General features: G+C 41.4%; 1 protein-coding gene across 1 annotated transcript; it reads left to right on the top strand.

Annotated features, from left to right (window-relative positions):
• The first annotated feature begins 10,107 nt into the window (after positions 1-10,107).
• Positions 10,108-17,349, top strand: COMTD1 (catechol-O-methyltransferase domain containing 1). Its single transcript, XM_075758622.1, has 7 exons — positions 10,108-10,270; positions 11,604-11,737; positions 13,214-13,319; positions 14,186-14,304; positions 14,572-14,626; positions 16,083-16,216; positions 16,957-17,349. The coding sequence occupies exons 1-7, from the start codon at positions 10,189-10,191 to the stop codon at positions 17,107-17,109; spliced, it is 783 nt and encodes a 260-aa protein (XP_075614737.1). The 5' UTR covers positions 10,108-10,188; the 3' UTR covers positions 17,110-17,349.
• The last annotated feature ends 474 nt before the right edge of the window (positions 17,350-17,823 follow it).

Here is a 17,823-nt window from a genome sequence, read left to right as displayed (position 1 = left end):
CTCCAAAGAATCCCCAGGTACTCCTGGATTCCCACACTCCATCAGAAACCGCATGGTGACAAGAGTGGTCCTCCAACACCTGCACACCTTGTAGCTTTCTCCTTCACCTTATATGCATGGCCTCAGAAGAAAAGATAAAGCTTCTTTCAAAGTATCTAGACTGCTCCTCTTTCTCTTTACTTCATCTGTCCATTAAGACCATACCAGTTGTCAACCTTTGGGCTTTAAGACAGGAAATAGGTCTGATCCAACAGACTAGAACCAGGCTTTCAAGTAAGGTGAATATTTGGAGCTGCAAGTTTATTTTAGCACCAGAAGACCTACTACCACTTCTAAGGACATGCCAATACAGAAACCCATGGAAAAGGTATAGAATTGGGAAGGAGTGGTCAGCCCCATGTTTTCTAGGATTGTTATGGGACATACAACACTCAGTCCATTATGCTGCTTGCCCTTCTTAAGTCCAAGATGACCGCACAATGAACACCAAGTCCACATTTCATGCCTTATTTTAGGTATACAACAACTCTGCGGGTGCATAAACATCAAGAAACTAAACAGTCCATGAAAGACACTGCAGCTAGGCTGGAAGAGTTACTGAACCCCATTTGGTCAGAGAAACTGTCTCTGCCTTGGAACCAGACAAACAGCTTTGATTTTCCAAAAGGCATTTCATCAGGAAGGTGTATGGCACACAGTAATTACCTACGTTCTCAAAAGCAGTGAGACAGACGACCAGCTGCATACCTATCCTCCTCCTGGCCTAGCTCCCAAGCACTCTGGCATTTTCCACTGTTGCTGACATGAATTAGAAGACAAAGGCAAACTGCATTAAGGTTTCTGCCAGTTGGGTGGCACTTCAGGCTTTAGGGACCACAGCCTAGGATTCAGTTACAACAGTTACTGTTTACAACATGCTACAAATACCCTGTTAGGAAACATAACAGCTCTCTAACTGCAGAGCTGCTCTGTACTGTGAAATATGTCAGCAGGGCTTTGCCAGGGTGCAGCAATGTTAAGTATTCTGCATGTCCTTGAAATCCAAATGTTCATGCCACCAAGTCCAACTAGCCTCTCACATACGCTCCCTGGATGAGAAATTTAAGGTGATCAGATTAATTTCTAACTTTCTATATTTTTTAAGTTTCACATCAAAATACCATGCTCGCTGTTCTGCATCATTACCTTCTGTCTTATAACACAGGACATGTGAAAACCCAGATGCAAACAAGGGCAGCTTCTCTTCAGTGATATGATGAGACCAAAACTTCAGTTTACCTTCCCCAAGCTACCTGTTACCTCTGAAGCCTCATTCAGAAAAACACTTGCTTCTTTTTGAGGGAAGAACACTTACAACAGCAAGCAGCTGCTGACTCAATTGCCCCATTACAGCTACTCCCAGTTTCACAAGAGACTGTACCATTTCAAGTATTCCTTTGCCTAGCAGAGTCTTCACTGGCATCATGCAGATACAGTGTAATTTATTTCAGATAAAGGACATCAAAAAAGAACAAAAGTAAAGCTCCCAGGAAAGAGCACAGCATAATTGTGTTTCCTCTCTGTGGCAAAATGCAGTAACTTCAAGAACAAAATGGTGCCAGAAACAATCTTTAAAAACACAAAGGTATAGAGCAGGAGAGGGGGAAGAAAAAAAAAAAAAAAAGAAAAAAAGACTAAAAGACTAGTAGTTCTACAGCTGTACCTGTTACCCATACAGATACAAAGAATAAGGGGCTACCTGCAAAAGAGAAGTACAAGAGGGAATGTAAGGTGCAAAGGACCATGGGAAATGTGAGGTGCAAAGGAAAGATTGCAAAGTAAATTTCTCCCAGACATTTCTTCAAAGAGCATGGCAAATTCAGGAACAGATTCCATAGCGATTGCGCAACGTAGCCTGAAAGAGCCAACTGTTGTTCAGGGATATTTATGATGCTTTATACTGGGAGGCTATTATCCCTTGGAATGGACTAGAGAAGAATCATTTTGCTACTTCACAGGTCCAAGGCTCTAAAAATCTGTGTTACACTTAGGAGAGTAAAAGTGAAGTATGCAGAAGTGATCAAAGGAGAACAGGCTGGTTTTATAGCCTGCAGGGGAAACAACTGATCATATATTCTTCCTATGACAAACAACTGAGAAAGTAATTGAGAGCCTAGCAGAAACCAATGTTGTTACCTCAGCATTATTGATTTTAGGCAGACATCTTAATCTAACACATGACAAAACTTTGGTCATTGCAGTAAGATATAGCTTTCAAGGAAAAATGATATTTATAAAGGTAGTTTATGGTTCAGTTAGAGATTCTTATGAAGTCAAGCTCAGGCTATAAAGAAATAGAAAGAAAGAGACTTCTTAAAAACAAAATAGATAGAAAGGTTGATTAAAAAGTGAAAATATGATTCAAGTATACTAAAGCAGAAGGATCTTCCGATCTTCAAAAAACAGTAAAAACATAACTTTAAAATACTATGCTAAGAGATCCTTATTCTTATTAAAGAGATGATTGGCACTGAAAAATTCAAAGTTCATTTGTTAAGGGTTCTTTAAAAAAATTCTTACCAAGTTTAACAGAAATGTTCCAATTGTTTATAATAAAAAGAACTGAGATTATTTAAAATATAGATATATAACAAAATGAAGCCAGAACACAATAAGAAGTCTATATAGCCTTTTGTTAACATTCAAACTCAAAGAAAAACAACAGTAAAAAAAATAAAAACCATTAATACTAAACAGCAAAATTATATAAAATCATAACAATCATCTTAAGAATATACATAGAGAGAAAAAAGTGGCAATTACTAAGAGTACATCTTCAATTAAAAAAAAATAAGTGGGGAAATAGAGGGAGCATTGCACACCATTAAAAAGTTCTTTCCTACCTTCCCTCTGTTTCCTCCTACAAGCAATTTACCCTTTGCAATGTCAGACACTACTCTCTGCATCTCCTACTCTCTGTTTCCTGGGGACATCTGAGCCCCCCACCCTGCACCTTTTCAGCCTGAGGGGGGTAATGCACCACACATGGAATTTCAGGTGATGATGCTAATTGGGCTCTCTCTCCAGCAGATGTATTTTACCTGCTAAATCCAGCACCGCCTTCTTCACAACTGCATCATATTAGCAAACCACAGTTGACTAATGTAGACAGTCCTTTCTCTATTCTTCCCAACTGATGAACAGTCTACTAGGAATTCTTGATTTTAAGTCCCAAAATGAATAGCCTGGCATAGTTTTCACATGCTTGTGACAAATTCTTACTCGTGAAATGGCAATCTGACCTAGAGCTCTCTAGGAACCAGATCTAGTGAGATGATCATTCAACGTTCTTTAATATGCTTGGGGAAGACTATCTAAGAACACTCCAGTCCTGCACCTCTCCTGCTATCATGCTGCTGTTGTTGCTTTTTGTGCGCTGGAAACTCTAGGACAAATGCCGTTAAGGGAAGGGGAAAACCACTGGATTTCCAAAACTAGCCTTCATTTTTTGTATCCATTCATGCAGCTGGTATGAACCAAATCCAGTCTGCTAGCCTTTGACAGATTTTTTCAGATGTCAAAAAAAAAAAAAAAAAAAAGAGGCAAAAGATAATAGTATGGGAGAACCTGGTTAATGAGGTGTCACGACTACGGTTGATTTGTTCACTGCTTCTTTCATTTTATTATATGTATCAGAGTGATAAGGAGCAAAATTTCTCACATTTTGTTTATGCACTACACAGTTTAAGGGTTAAGTGGAACAGCAGCTTGAGACTTACAGCAGGCTTTGTAAGTAAAGGAGAATGCTCCACTGAAGTTGTGCCTGTTTCCGTGAGATGGGGACCATTTGCAGGAGCAAATTAATACCGAGCTTTACCCCTCACTAGCAAGTACCCATTGCACCACTGTCCGTGCAGTTGTTCCAACTGTGAGGCTGGGCCACAACCTGGAAGGAGATCATTTGTAACAGTCTGTCACCTGTTTTGAGAAATTCAACATGCCCCCAAACCACATCCTTCAATGACAAACTCTCTTTGTCAGGAGAAATGCTTCTGTCATTGGATCTGTCAAGCTGAGCCACTAAATGAGCTATTTCACCGGGTCTCACCCAGTCAAGCTCAATTTGAGTTTTACAGTCCTTGATACTTGTGGGATATTTTCATAGAAGCCATTAACTTACTTTGCACTGGGAATTATGCTGCTTGGCAGGGGCTATCTCTCCTCGCGATACCTGCATGTCCAAAGTTGAACCTAGTCTTGTAATGAGATGGCAAAAAGTAGTCATATATATTCAAAATGTTGGCCTGTAAGCCGGTAAGGCCTGAAAATATTTACCAATATGTCAAAATGCTTCTAGCTGAAAACCGTTTCTAAACCATTCGCTGTTTGCAAGTTTAATGGCTTAAGGCTTATGGGCTCATGAATCACCAGCTTTCTTAGCAGCAGCATTTGAAATGTTGATACCTTAGCCTTGAAATAGATGTGAAGGTACCACAGCCTTTACAAGCTGTTATCGAAAGACATACTTTAAAAGCTCCCACAGAAGACTGAATGCAATAGAAGTAGCTGAGCAGGATGAAAGTAACTGAACCAACTTAGTTAAAGTCATTGTTCATGTCTGCGTTCCATTTTAGTGATTACCCTCCAGTTGGACAATGAATCATATTAAAGGAAGCTTTGATACGTACAGTTTGTCTGATAAGAAATCCAGATTACTTTAGAAGCAATGATGAGTATTTGGGAAACTATTAGTCTTATTTCAAATTACTGAATTCAACTATCAGAAGAAAATTTTGGAGAGCAATTCCATTTATCACAGATAAGAATCTTTTTTTTTTTTTTACAATTCCAAGATTTTCAGTTGAGAAGACATATGAACATTCATGGCCAAAAAATTGCTACAACAGATACATGTGGAATGAGTATCTCTAAGGTCAAGGAGGTTACGCCAGTAAATGGCAAACATTGCATTACAGAACCACAAAATGAAATGTTAAGTGTACACTATACTAGAGAGATAACAGGGATGGAACAAATAAATACAATAGCAAAACCAATCAGAAGGAAAAAAAATCTCAATTGTGAATAAAAAAATAATAATAATTCCATATATAGTCCTCTAAAATATACCACCGTCAATTGATTTATCCAGGTCTTGCAAGGGGATATACACTGTGGAGTGTAAAATTATAAAATATATACATGTTTTGTCTACAAGACCTAAGATAAACAGATGAATAAACATATAAGCATGGTAAATAAGTTGTTTCAGTTTTAACCAAAAAGATTATTAAAATAAATAAATAAATAAATACATACAATATATAATGCTTACGGGTTTGTTTATTTATGAATAGCTTAAAAGGTACAGGAATTCATGGCTTCCTGGTTTTTTCCGAGTAACTGGCCCCATCTATACATGCATTCATCCACGACGTTGATGTGGCAACTTACAGATCTGCCTTTTCACTCCTATCGCCTTGCAGCCATATTAAAATCCCAATCTGTTTCAAACACTTCTCTGAGGATGGCTAAGATCAGGTCAGCCTCAGCTCTCCAACCTTTCTCCTCCATCAATATGGATGAAAAATTACCATTTTGCCTATCACTCAATTCATAACTCTTCATTTTTAATTCTAATTTCTCTCCAGGCCCTCACATTCAACCATACAAAAATAATCAGAAAGATTTTGACGTATTTCCAAGATTATTTCTGTATGTTCATCTTCACAGCTGAAAACTTTTGTCTAACCTCTCATCACCTTGATTACTGCAACTTCTTTCCCCAGCTCTAACCTCATTCAAGTCTCATCCATTCAGAATACAATCTAAATCAGTATTTTCAGCAATTAGTCTGACCATGTGAATGAATGAATGCATTCTTCTTTGGTTCCTCCTTGTATTTGGGCTTTTACTTATTCATTTACTCACTCATATTTGAGGTAAACTTCTTATAAACAGCTCCAAATCTCATTTTCCTTCCCCCTGAATTCTCCTTAAAACTAATCTGCTCTGATTTCTCCTGAGAAACTCGACAGTTAGGCTACTGGCAAACACACCAATCAATAGAAACCTATTGCAGAATAGAATTCATATTGTAAGCTTTTGGGGGCAAAGACCACTGTCTCCTCTTCTTTCAGCTGTACATACGCTCCAAACACATTTCTACTTTACTCACTGAGCTAAATGTGTGTAGTATTTACACTTGCTTCTCAACATTTTATGCAAATGCTGCTGTGTTTTAGAGGACCGTGTGAATGCTATCCTCATTATAAGCAGAGAACAATGTGTGGGTAACCAAGGTTTGAACTAGGCACCACATAAATTACGCTTGAAGCCACACCAGCAACATTGCAGCCCAAATGAAGCAGACACAATATGCAACTCCACTGAATTCTTTCCAATGTCATAGGCCAATATAGCTTCAGCAAATGCATAGGAATTATTTCCAGTGAGTTCTGGTGTTCAAACATGCCTATACACAGTTCTTTCAGGGTATCTGTGGTGTACAGTGATTTTCCACCACAGAGTGAATGACTGTCTTTTCAAGAGAGTCATCTATACCTACCCTGGTCTAATAAAAACATTCTAGGTGCCACTAGAGTTTAGTACACATGTTGTCAATAGGTCTAGTAAAACCACGTCAGCAGCAACTATGGTTTAGAGCATATGCTGCAGGTAGGCTTTCAATTACAGTGTGAGCAACCCTTGGCTGTCCACACTGGACAGTGGCTGAGCCACCCACAGATTTTACTTCCTTATAGTGCAGCACTAAGACAATCAAGGTGGTTATATATTACTCTTTACTACCACCTCGGAGCAGACCATAGAACATCACCAACATCCTGGAAGGCATAGCCTGATAGAACACATGGCTGAGCTCGGGTGGCTGACATGTGGAAGAGTGAAGAGGGGAAGAAAAACAAGAATAAAAACAACGAAGAAAAAACTTAAAGTATGGCAATATGGAAGGGAACAGCTTATTAAATTCACAGCAAGTCATTTAGCATTTTACATTGGTGCCTCAGTTACTAGGCACCACTGGTCTATCTAAAAATAGCTGCAAATGAAAGGCAGAAACCCAGAATTGAGATGACAGCCTTATCAGTAGGCTAATGCTTTGCTAGTTCCATTTCTGCAATAAGTCTTCACAGCTAGATGGCACCAAGGTGGATGCTGTGCAACATTCCCTCATACAAAAACACTCCTGGAAGGAAGGTTTCAGTAGAACAGACTATTGCAGATATCAATTGCCCAGTGACTGTGAAGCCGTGGATAGATTATCAACATGAATAAAGTGAGGATTCACACACCCTGAGGTCAACCACTGACTAGCCAGTCTGAATCCTCTCTGCGCTACTCCTTATGTTTCACAAACGCGATCATGTTCTGGCTCCAGTTTGAAGATGCTGCCAAACCCCTCCTACTCTTTCAGGAATGCAGTTCCACAGAGAAGGCACTTTCAGCTACAGCAAATATGCCTACTGACTACAGCACTGGGACCAGTCCTGATCTCCTGCGAAATCTGTGCAACTGGATTGACCTTACAGATACAGGGAGCAGTGGGGTTTGTGTCCAAGCCCACTTCACACACAGTTTTTATCTCTTGGTAGCCTTCACCTTACTCAGCACAAGCAGTAGGCAGAAATCTACCAAAATGTTTAAATGCTCAAGTAACCACAGCACACCGCAAGCATGTGTCTGATTAATCAGGTTAATCAAAGTTTCCTGTTCAGTAATATATCACAGAGCTATGTAAAATGAAAACTGCAATGTCTCAAGGAAAAGCAACTGGCTCCTTTCTGTTTAGTTGGAAGACTTTAACTCTTTTGCCACTCTAAGAAAGTGGTTTATCTTGACTTAGATACTTCTAAATCAACTTTCTTATCTAAAGGAAACAATACATTGTCCAATACACTGACATAGTAAAACATCTTCTGACACTGGCACCACAGGTAAGATATTACTGCATAAGAATTTTGTGGGGAGGAGAGTTTCAGACACATATTTAAGTATGTTAGCAATTATGTTCACCACTTCTCTTGGAGATTTCAGAAACTTGAAGTTTCCAGAGAGCTTCAAGTGAGGCAGCTCATCAAGAGTTGAGGGGCCAACATGACATTTGAAGCTTACAAAGTCAGAGTGTTTCATAGAATCACAGAATGGTTTGGGTCAGAAGGGACCTTAAAGACCATCTAGTTCTAACTGCCCTGCCACGGGCACCTTCCACTAGACCACATTGCCCAAAGCCCCATCCAGCCTGGCCTTGAACACTTCCAGGGATGGGGCATCCACAACCTCTCTGGACAACCTGTTCCAGTGCCTCACCACCCTCATGGTAAAGAATTTCTTCCAAATATCTAATATAAATCTAGTCTCTTTCAGTTTAAAGCCATTACCCCTTGTCCTATCACTACATGTCCTTGTAAAAAGTTTCATAAAAAGCATATTCCACACTCTCACTACTGCTGCAGTTGTAGAGGATAATCACTAGATGGAGCTGCACAGTCACAAATCTGATTTATGGCCAGAGTTTGTTGTCTCCTACAGTTCTGTTTGGCCTAAAACTGACACATTGTAGTGCTTCCTTATAAGTCATCTTCTGAAAGATGGGATGAAATGCTTTCATTTACAAAAACAAAATATACACAGAGAAAGTGATGAGATATTGACAAAAAAAACCACACACAAAAACAAACAAGAAACCAACAACACTCACAGCTTTCAAAATCAAATAAATTTTAAAAGTGAACTGGAGGATAATTTACCTGCTAAGACAGATCAGATGTCTTGCTTTGTTCTGCATGTCAGAAACCACAGCAGACTCCTTAGTGCTTGACAAGATTAGCTACTGCAAAAGCAATGCAAGAGCTCTGAGTTCAAGTCTTTATAAATAAGGTCTAGCACATGCTAAAACCGCGGTCATAGGCAAACCCATTTCCCATAAATGCCCTAGTGATATACTTGATCCTGCACTTACGATGTACTTACAAAAGAATCTTTTGTGCTAACTGCATTGGCACTAGACAGTTTTGCTAGCATAGGAACATAGTTGAAAAATTATCATCCTAATTTACCAGCACACAATTCATCTGGCTTTCTAGAGATTAACTATATTCCAAAAGGGAATTCGTACCTGCTTTCATCCTATATCTGTTGAGGCCAAGTTGCAACCCACTCCATGCCTGAGTATCCCTGGTTTGTGCGCAACATTTCTAATTTTATCTCCTGTAGAGTGACAAACAATAGATCTTCACATCTTGCTTAGGTTTTGCAAAATCCAGATATTGCCTGATATTCACAAAATGAAAACCAAATCCCCATCCCATCTACAAAAGGCACTGCAGGGTCCTTTCGGCATGTATCTATGTAACAAAACAAAAGCACAGAAAAGTTTTTTTAGCCTGATTTCTAAGAAAAGAAGATGGCACAGTCACTGTTGGTTTATATATCAATTCCCTCAGCAACAGAACCAGCCAGAGAGGAGATCCCTAAACAACCAGGCTGTCAAATGACAAGGGCACTGTTGCACCTCGCCTGGAAGGTGCTGCAGAAAGGGGGCTGAAACAGCGGCAGAGGAAAACAGGCCCCATTCTCCCTCTCATGGAGGATCTTCCTTGATCCCTTTCACCCAGAAACTCACAGTTCTTTTGGTCACAGGACTGAAGTCCCACAATCTTACATGCTTTTTGATAAGGAATCTGCTCGCACCTCAGCTGCAAAAAACACCTGTGCTAGGGGAAGGAGAGAGCACGTTTCCTGGGCTAGTTGGAGGATCAAGCCTCTCACCGGGACATTTCTGTGAAAAGCTTCTCCATCAGAGTCCATTGCCAGCTCATGCAACACTTGGGTTTTAAAAAGATGACTGCAGCGAAGGCATACTGGAACCAGCCTCTGAGGAGGTGGCGGCATAAACCCCAGGTGCTGCTTTTGTCACCTTATGCATGGCTACGGAGTACGTCGCTCGAGGGATGCCCCCCGCCCGCCCGCCCAGCATCGACCACCTCGGGGCGCGGGTAGCGTCAAAGCCACCAAAAGCAACCAGAGCGCCGGCCCCCAGAGGACACCGCGCACCGCCCTCCCGGGAGGAGGAGGCGGACCGGGGCCGCCCCGCCCCGCCGTCCCACCCCGCGCCCGCGTGTGACCGGCCCGGGCCGCGCCGCTCTCACCCGCCGCGCCGCTCCCCTCCCCTTCCCTCCCGGCCCCGAAATGCCCCTTTTCAACGTGCCCAAAGAAGTGGCCGTCGGGACGGCGATGCTGGGGGTCGCCTTTGCCACGGGGATGCTCGCAGGTAAGCGGCCCCCCTTCCCGCCCTCCTCCGCACGTTCTCACGGAGATGGGGACTGTACCCTCCCTTGTCCCCACCGGGGAGGGCACGGGGACCGCAGCAGTTTCGCCCTGAGGCCAGGCAGGACCCCCGGGTTGCGGGCGGCCGTCAGGGGGGTATCCCTCTCGGCGCTCCCCCGAGCGGGGCTGCCATGCGGGCCGGGATTTCGCTGAGCAGCGGCGGTAAATACACTGATGCTCTTAGAGCCCAAGCCGCTCCCTGTAATCCACCTACTGCAGCGTGGGGCCGGGGAGCCGGCGGGGTCGGGGCCAAGGTCCCAGCAAAGGCGAGGGCGCACGGTCCCAGCCCGGCCCCTGCCTGCGTTTATTTGGGCAGCCAGAAAGCGCCGTGGTGGTGTCCTGGTCACAGCTTTCTCTTCTGATAAGTTTCACTTCCATTCCCCGGGGAGAGGAAGTGCGAGCCCACGGTCAGGCTGGGGAAGGAGGCTGGCGGTGTGTTTGTAACGCAGCTGCTTGCTTGCTTACTTACCCTTTGATGTCAGGCAAGTTGCTGAAGTAATCTACACCTCAGTGTAATCATCTGTAAAATAGAGCCATTAAGAGAAAATAAATAAAAACCCTAAAATAAAAGTGTTCTTTAATAGCAAACAACTATCAGATGTGAATCTGAATTTTTTTTGTTATTTCTTTAAAATATTTGCCCCATTTGGTAAAAGAATCATTGAGCATCAAAGCTGAGATCAGTTCTGTATTTAAGTAGACAAACAATAGTCCTTAAACTTCAGCTTTCAGCAGCACCTACTTTTTTTGCACACTGATTTCATGCCAAACAAGCCATTGAGCAATGCCAGATTTCCCCTGGCTAGAAGGCAGGAGACTGTCATTAGGAGAACACGGGGCTTCAGAAGATGCATCAGCTGACAGCCCTTAATACCAGCAACCTCTATCCATCTGCAAAACAAGGTCCCCAGATGAAGAAAACAGTGTGCCTCATTCATGCTTCTCTCCTTACACTTGCACTTTGAGTTCTGGTGTGGTTACTTGTCCTGTAAGAATATGACAGCTTGTAACCTTCACATAGGCCACTGTCCAACACTTTCAGCCTTTGCAAACTTGGGGCTGGACATCTTACAGGTTAAAGAGAAGAGGGGAGGGAAATTATAGTCCAATGAGCTGTCCAGCTACATTGCATATTCCTTTATCACTGGATTTTTTGAGAGCAAAGAACTCTTTAAACTTTAGTAATACTTAAATACTTGCTTTATTTAAGCAGGCAATAACTGACAAAGATAGAAGTTCTTATTATTCCTTTTTTTTTTTTTTTTTTTTTTTTGTAGGTAAAAGATACCCTTCTTTAGGTTTTGGGACATCCAAATCATCCAAGAGTATTATTGGGAAAAGCGGTCCTCTCTGGCAATACATACTGGATCACTCTTTGCGGGAACACCCAATTCTAAAGAAGCTGCGACTGGTCAGTATTTTATCCCTCAAAACGGATTTTCTGTTCAGTGTTCCACTAGGCCCTTTTGGTATTGCCCACGCCTCGTCCTGAACTGATGGACTCTGATATTCCTTCTTCCATCTTATTTGCACACTCCTGGATTTATAGGCAGTAGTACACAAAATTACCAGATCATTCAGGAAGGACAACAGGCAGCCTCAATTGTATAGCTGTCTTTTCCTTATAGAGATACTTAATAGCCCAGCCCCTTAAGGTTTGTTTGCTAATTTTATAATCCATAACCTTGAGAAGGAGACCAAAATCCTACTTACTGCTGAAGACCATTATTCGATGTACATGGAAAGACAGCTTACATTTTTTTCCTTTCCCTACTCGTGCTTTCTGGGATTTCCAGTCCTTAGAGACCACTCTGTATACATATTTGTACTTGTTGATGATATCTGGTCCAGAAGAAATCCTGGTCAAATCCACTTCCCTTGGATACACAAGAGAAGCAATGCAAAGTTGTCCAATCCTAAAACATACACATAAGAAATTTTTTTAAACTGGTAGTACCTAGACTTCAATGTTCATGGCTACCCAAATGAGTATTTAATAATACTGACGTGTTTTAGAAATATCTTCTTATCCATGGCTCCCAAGGCCATGTGTTTGGGCTGCACTTGATTTTAATTTGATCAGATAACTTCTGTTTGTTTTAGTTGGCATATAAGGAAACTGTAGCTCAGAGAGGTGATGTCCTCCAGCAGGCTCCAGTGTCAGAGCTCAGAACACACCTCCTGACTCACGTTTGAGTCATTTCAAGTGCAACAAACTACTCCTATATAAAAGCAATTAAATGTTGAGTACTGGAGCTGGTTGGTTGGAACGAGCCCTAGAGGAGGAAAGGAAATGGGAGGACTGTCCGCTGAATGGCCCCCCGTACAGCCCTGCTTCCCCTGCTGCCCCCTCCTCAGTGCCAGGGGCCCTCCCACCCCGGCACGGGCACAGCTTCTCCAGCTCTGTGCTGCGTAGCCAGAGCAATGCAGTCTGACCTTTGGCAACAGACTTTAACCTAGCAGTTCATAACAACATCCTACATGTCTTGGATGAATAATGGCATAAGTACAAAGGTTATAATTAAAAAAAAAAGTGCATCTGTTTATGTAAATATAGAGAAATAAAGGGCTTTGACAGTCAAGGTTCCTCTGTGGTTCTTCAGCAGTTACAATTATTGCTAGTTTGCCACAGCCATGGTAACTTCAGGGCATATTACCTGCTTTGAATGATTAGCCACTGCTTATGACACACACCCCAGCCTCCTTAGTTACTGTTAAATTCAAACCAATTTCTTGCTCATATATGGAGCGCAAAGCCATCTAAAATGAGAAAGGTAGGAGTATCTGTTTTTCCTGGGTTTTCTCTGGGTTTTTTCCCCCAAGGATTTTGTTTTGAAAGTTTTGGGGTTTGTTTGTTGTGATGTGTTATTTTTTTTCCCCTTTCTAGCTCACTGCTGATCATCCCTGGGGTAAAATGATGGTGTCCTGTGACCAGGCTCAGCTTATGGCAAATTTGGTCAAACTCATTAAAGCCAAGAAAGTTATTGAAATAGGTAAGAGTGACACCTTGTCCTCTCCATAGTAGAATAAAGCTCCTGGCTGTGCTTCTCCAAATACAGCCATGTTTACATAAGATAATATATCTAAACATAGTAAGGCACTGCATCCCTGTCTCAGCAAACAGGCACGCAAACTAGAGTGTGAAAAGTAGCATCTGATTTGCACGCACTTACCACTTCGTCTATCTGTGCATTCTGGCATCAGTGTGGATGTCTCATCAACTCAGAGGCAATCTGAAAAAATAAGATCAACAGATCACTTGGGTGTCCAATGTCAGGCAGTAACTGCAGGGCAGGGTGTATTCTTTCCTTCCTGTGTCAGTTTCTTGCCCAAATGAAATGTTTTGCTCCAGAGGACCTGCATCCAATCCACTTTCCTTCATGTACCTATGTTAGCAGGATGTCCCAAAGCCAGACTGATGCTGAGCAGTTCAATATGGGCTCCCACCATCTTCATTCTTAGCCTGGCTGTTATGATGCCCTTGTTACTATGTATTTTGCTGCTGGTCTAGTCCCTTTAGCTTGGGATTTAGCTCCACTTGTAAATAAGGATGTTTCTCAGAGACACAGGATGAGACTCTGCCCTGTGTGTCCAGGAGACTTTTGGAAAAAGACAACATTAAGTTTTGCTAAAAGACGGACTTAAAAAAGGGGGGGGGGGGGGGGGGGGGGAGTAAAAATTCCTCCCAACCCACCATTACATTGAAATGGAGGGGAAAAGCTTTTGTGTCCATTACCAAATTGCCATTCTTGATTCCTTTGGGGTTTTTATTCCTGAAGGGAGCCCTGTAGTTCACTATTTATCTTTTATTTTTCCCCCACAATATGGTAAGTGTTAATGACTCTTATGATTTTCCTAGGTGTTTTCACAGGTTATAATACCTTGAATATGGCACTTGTCCTGCCAGATAATGGCAGAGTTATTGCCTGTGATATAAATGAGGACTATGTCAAAATTGGAAAGCCACTGTGGAAAGAGGTAAGTAGCATCTCTTCTGTTATATGTTTGGGACAGGTGCATTTGCATGTCAAGGGATTTTGGTATCTTAGACTTGCACCTTCATACAGAAGTATTCCTATCATTAAAGGAGGCTGAGGCAGTTCAATTTGGAAAGATAAGTAAGTGCTGTCTGGAACCTAGAAATAATAGGAAAAATATCTGAACACCAGTCACTCCCTGAGTGCAACCTACTAACAGGTTATTTCTTGACCACTTTCATCAATTCTTTGTTCTTTTTCATTCTAGGCAGGAGTAGAGCATAAAATTGACCTGCGGATTAAGCCAGCAATTCAAACACTTGGTAAGTAACCTAAAATACTTCTTTTCTATTCCCTAGAAATAGAAGATGGATATAATGCTGATCTAAGACCAAATATGTTTGTGGATGTGATCCCTTTGCTAACAGTGAGACAGCTTCTCTTAGATTTGGGGGGAAAAAAAAAAATCCAAAAACTTCACAGCTTCGTGAGTTCAGAGTTTTCCTGCGTGCTAGTAGAGGAAAATGCTTGTCCTGTGTGGTGGGCTGTACTGGTCACTCACTTGTTCTGTTCATCGCCTTGTTTAATCTATGAAGTACTATTGTCAGCTGCTTCTGGGAAAGCTGATTAGAACAGATTAATTAGACAAAGCCCAATTTCTTTTATCCTTTGTCCATTCTAAGCAAGTATTTCTTTGTTATACACAGGAAGAGTTTTCTGAAAGGGCTGAAGTGCAGGAAAAATACAGAAGCCAATATAAAACTTAGGGTATAACTGTTGAATTGTGTCCAGAGCAGTTCAAATTTAGGATGTATCAAAAGCATGCAAAGCCATTAGAAAGGCAATTACTTTTCTCATTCAGGAAAAGACAAGATGTGGGGCAGAGGGGATATTAATAAATATTCTGAAAATGCAAGAAATTTGCTAGGAATGGAGAGGGCAGAAGATTTCCAGCGAAGGTGTTTGGTGGATCCACAGATCCATCCATCACCTTGTGTTACTTCGAAATTCATCCGTCCTTTCTAAAGAGGCAAATATTAGCAGTCTGCTGGGATGCACTGTCCTTGAAGTCTGATGGACAGCTTTGTCTAGGCAATGCTTTCGACAAAAAAAAAAAAAAATCCGCTGTTGACAGAGGATAAGGGCAGGTGAGAGGGGTGGCCAAGAACCTTAGGAAGATAGCAGTCAGCCCCTCTGCAACTGGCAGTTTGGAGTTCTCGGTCAAGAGGTCCATTCAGGAGAACTCAAATCTGAATTCCACTTGCCTTGGCCCAGAGAGGGAATACTTACAGCAATCTTTTGCTATGATCAAGATCTCTGGCAGGATTTGTTCATGACCTGTATCATGGCATTTAATCATCAATGAGAGATAAGCATTTAGGAACTGTTCATAAATGTGAGAAAAATCCTGATCCATTTAAGAAAACAGTTCTTCACAGTCAGCTCAAAAAATTGCTGAAGGTGTAGAGTTTGTCCAGTTTCAAACTGCTTGACTTGTTTTTACTGCACCTTTCAGCAGCCCCAGCCGTATCCTGCAGGTTTAGAACTACTCCATGAACTCCCAAGTAGGCAGAACTCAGTAACTGAGTGTTTTATGGCATACATCACGCCTAGATTGGTTTCTGTGGGATAAGCTTTTCTAGTAATTAGCTGTAGAGGAATAGGCTGCCTGGTCGAGGCACCAAAAACATTATTTAATGAGAACTTTGACACAAATGGATGACTTCCTCCTACACAGCATTAACCAGGGTGTAACAGCTCACTCTGTTGCTCATCTAGATGAACTGTTGGCCAGTGGAGAAGCGGAAACCTTTGACTTTGCTTTCATTGATGCGGATAAAGAAAGCTGCAATGAGTACTATGAAAAATGTTTGCGCCTCATAAAGAAAGGAGGAATAATAGCTATTGATAATGTAAGTACTGCAGTTGTGGTAGTAGCACAGGGAGCTACTGCTTTTGCCTCTGGGGGTGGGGAATCACAGTGGGATTATGGTAATGTGATTTCTGACTTGCAACTCAGTTGCCAAATTGCAACATGTTTGTTCTATGTTATACAAAGGAGGCTTTTAAAATCCAACATAAATTCCTAAAGTAAGCTGTATGGAACACTAATATAAGGAAGGAGTAAAACCCCACAGAAGTAATAACTAATGTGTTAAGTTAGTACATAAACAGCCTGTGATAACAGAAATTTGTCATTCATCACAGAGAACGCTCTGTATTATTCTGACTCGTCTTGCAGTGCATTTTCTACTGTGTACAGTATTTACGCAAGATCAAAAGATAGCACTTGTAATCAGTAACTACTAATAAGTTATCAATTAATGACTTTTACTAGAAACAAAGTACAATGTTAAATTTAAGGCACCTTTAGGTTTATGGTGGCAGTTGAATTGGGGCTTTTAAAAATAGCTATGTTTAATCACATCTCTTTTTATTTTGGCTTCCAATTTGCAACAGAAGCACAGTTAGCCAATTCTGTGGACTTCCAATCCCACTTGCTTATGAGAGCTCCATGTCAGAGACCACTAGAAATCTGAAATACAATAAATAATGTTTCTAGAAAACATGCAGAACCTTTTCCAAAACTTCCTTTGTGGTCCAACAAACATATTGGAAAAAATGAGGTGCATAACATTTCTTTTTTCAATAGGTCCTTTGGAGTGGAAGGGTGCTAAAACCAAGAAAGGATGACTTGGCAACCCAGAGCATCCACCACCTCAATGAGAAGCTTCTCAGAGATGCGCGAGTCAATATCAGCATGCTTCCAATGGGGGATGGAGTCACATTAGCATTCAAGTTGTAACTGGAGAAAGCCCAGCAGATGGGATACAACAAGCAGCATTAAATCATCAGGAAAAACGCAGGTGGAGCAGTATTAAAAATGGTTATTTAACCTATATTTCCACTGGATAGCATAGCCTGGGAAAGTAGACTTTAGGAGCAGCTGGATCCTAAGGGCAGCTAAGTTGAGAAAAGAGACTTATTTTGAGATGTACTATGGTTTCTTATTTTAATTGTAATAAAGCAAGTAAACTTATGTGAAGTTATCCTTGTAAGCCAGTGGTTGAAAAAGATCTCCCTCTGTCGAATGACTGAGTTCCAAGTGAGTCGATACAACAAAGTTATTTTCTGTCCTAAAAGAGGCTACTGAGTATCAGAATAATTAGTCCTACTGTCAAAAGGAAAGAAGTGAAGTTTACAAATGTAAAAAGCCATAATAGAAAAGTGGATTTTTAATGAAATGTACATCACATCAAGGAGGTTGCTAGCCTTCTGAAACTAATGATATTGAAAGTCACTGGTAATCTTTGACGGGTACTACATAAGAAGCCTCAAATATACACCATCTGAAAAAAAAAAAAAAAGGAAAAACAGCTGTCTTTAAAAGTGTGTCAAAGGACAAACAGGATTTCCAACACAGAGCACTCCCTAAAACCTTTGCGTGCAAGGACTGGGTTCCTTTAACCTAGGTAACAGTGCAGATGATAGATTTTTCTGAAGTCAGAATGAGGAAGAG

The sequence above is a fragment of the Balearica regulorum genome, chromosome 7 (genome assembly GCF_011004875.1).
Source record: "Balearica regulorum gibbericeps isolate bBalReg1 chromosome 7, bBalReg1.pri, whole genome shotgun sequence".
Taxonomy (NCBI): Eukaryota; Metazoa; Chordata; class Aves; order Gruiformes; family Gruidae; genus Balearica; species Balearica regulorum.
The sequence above is the reverse complement of the archived record's forward strand: the minus strand, read 5'-3'. Positions and strand labels throughout refer to the sequence as shown.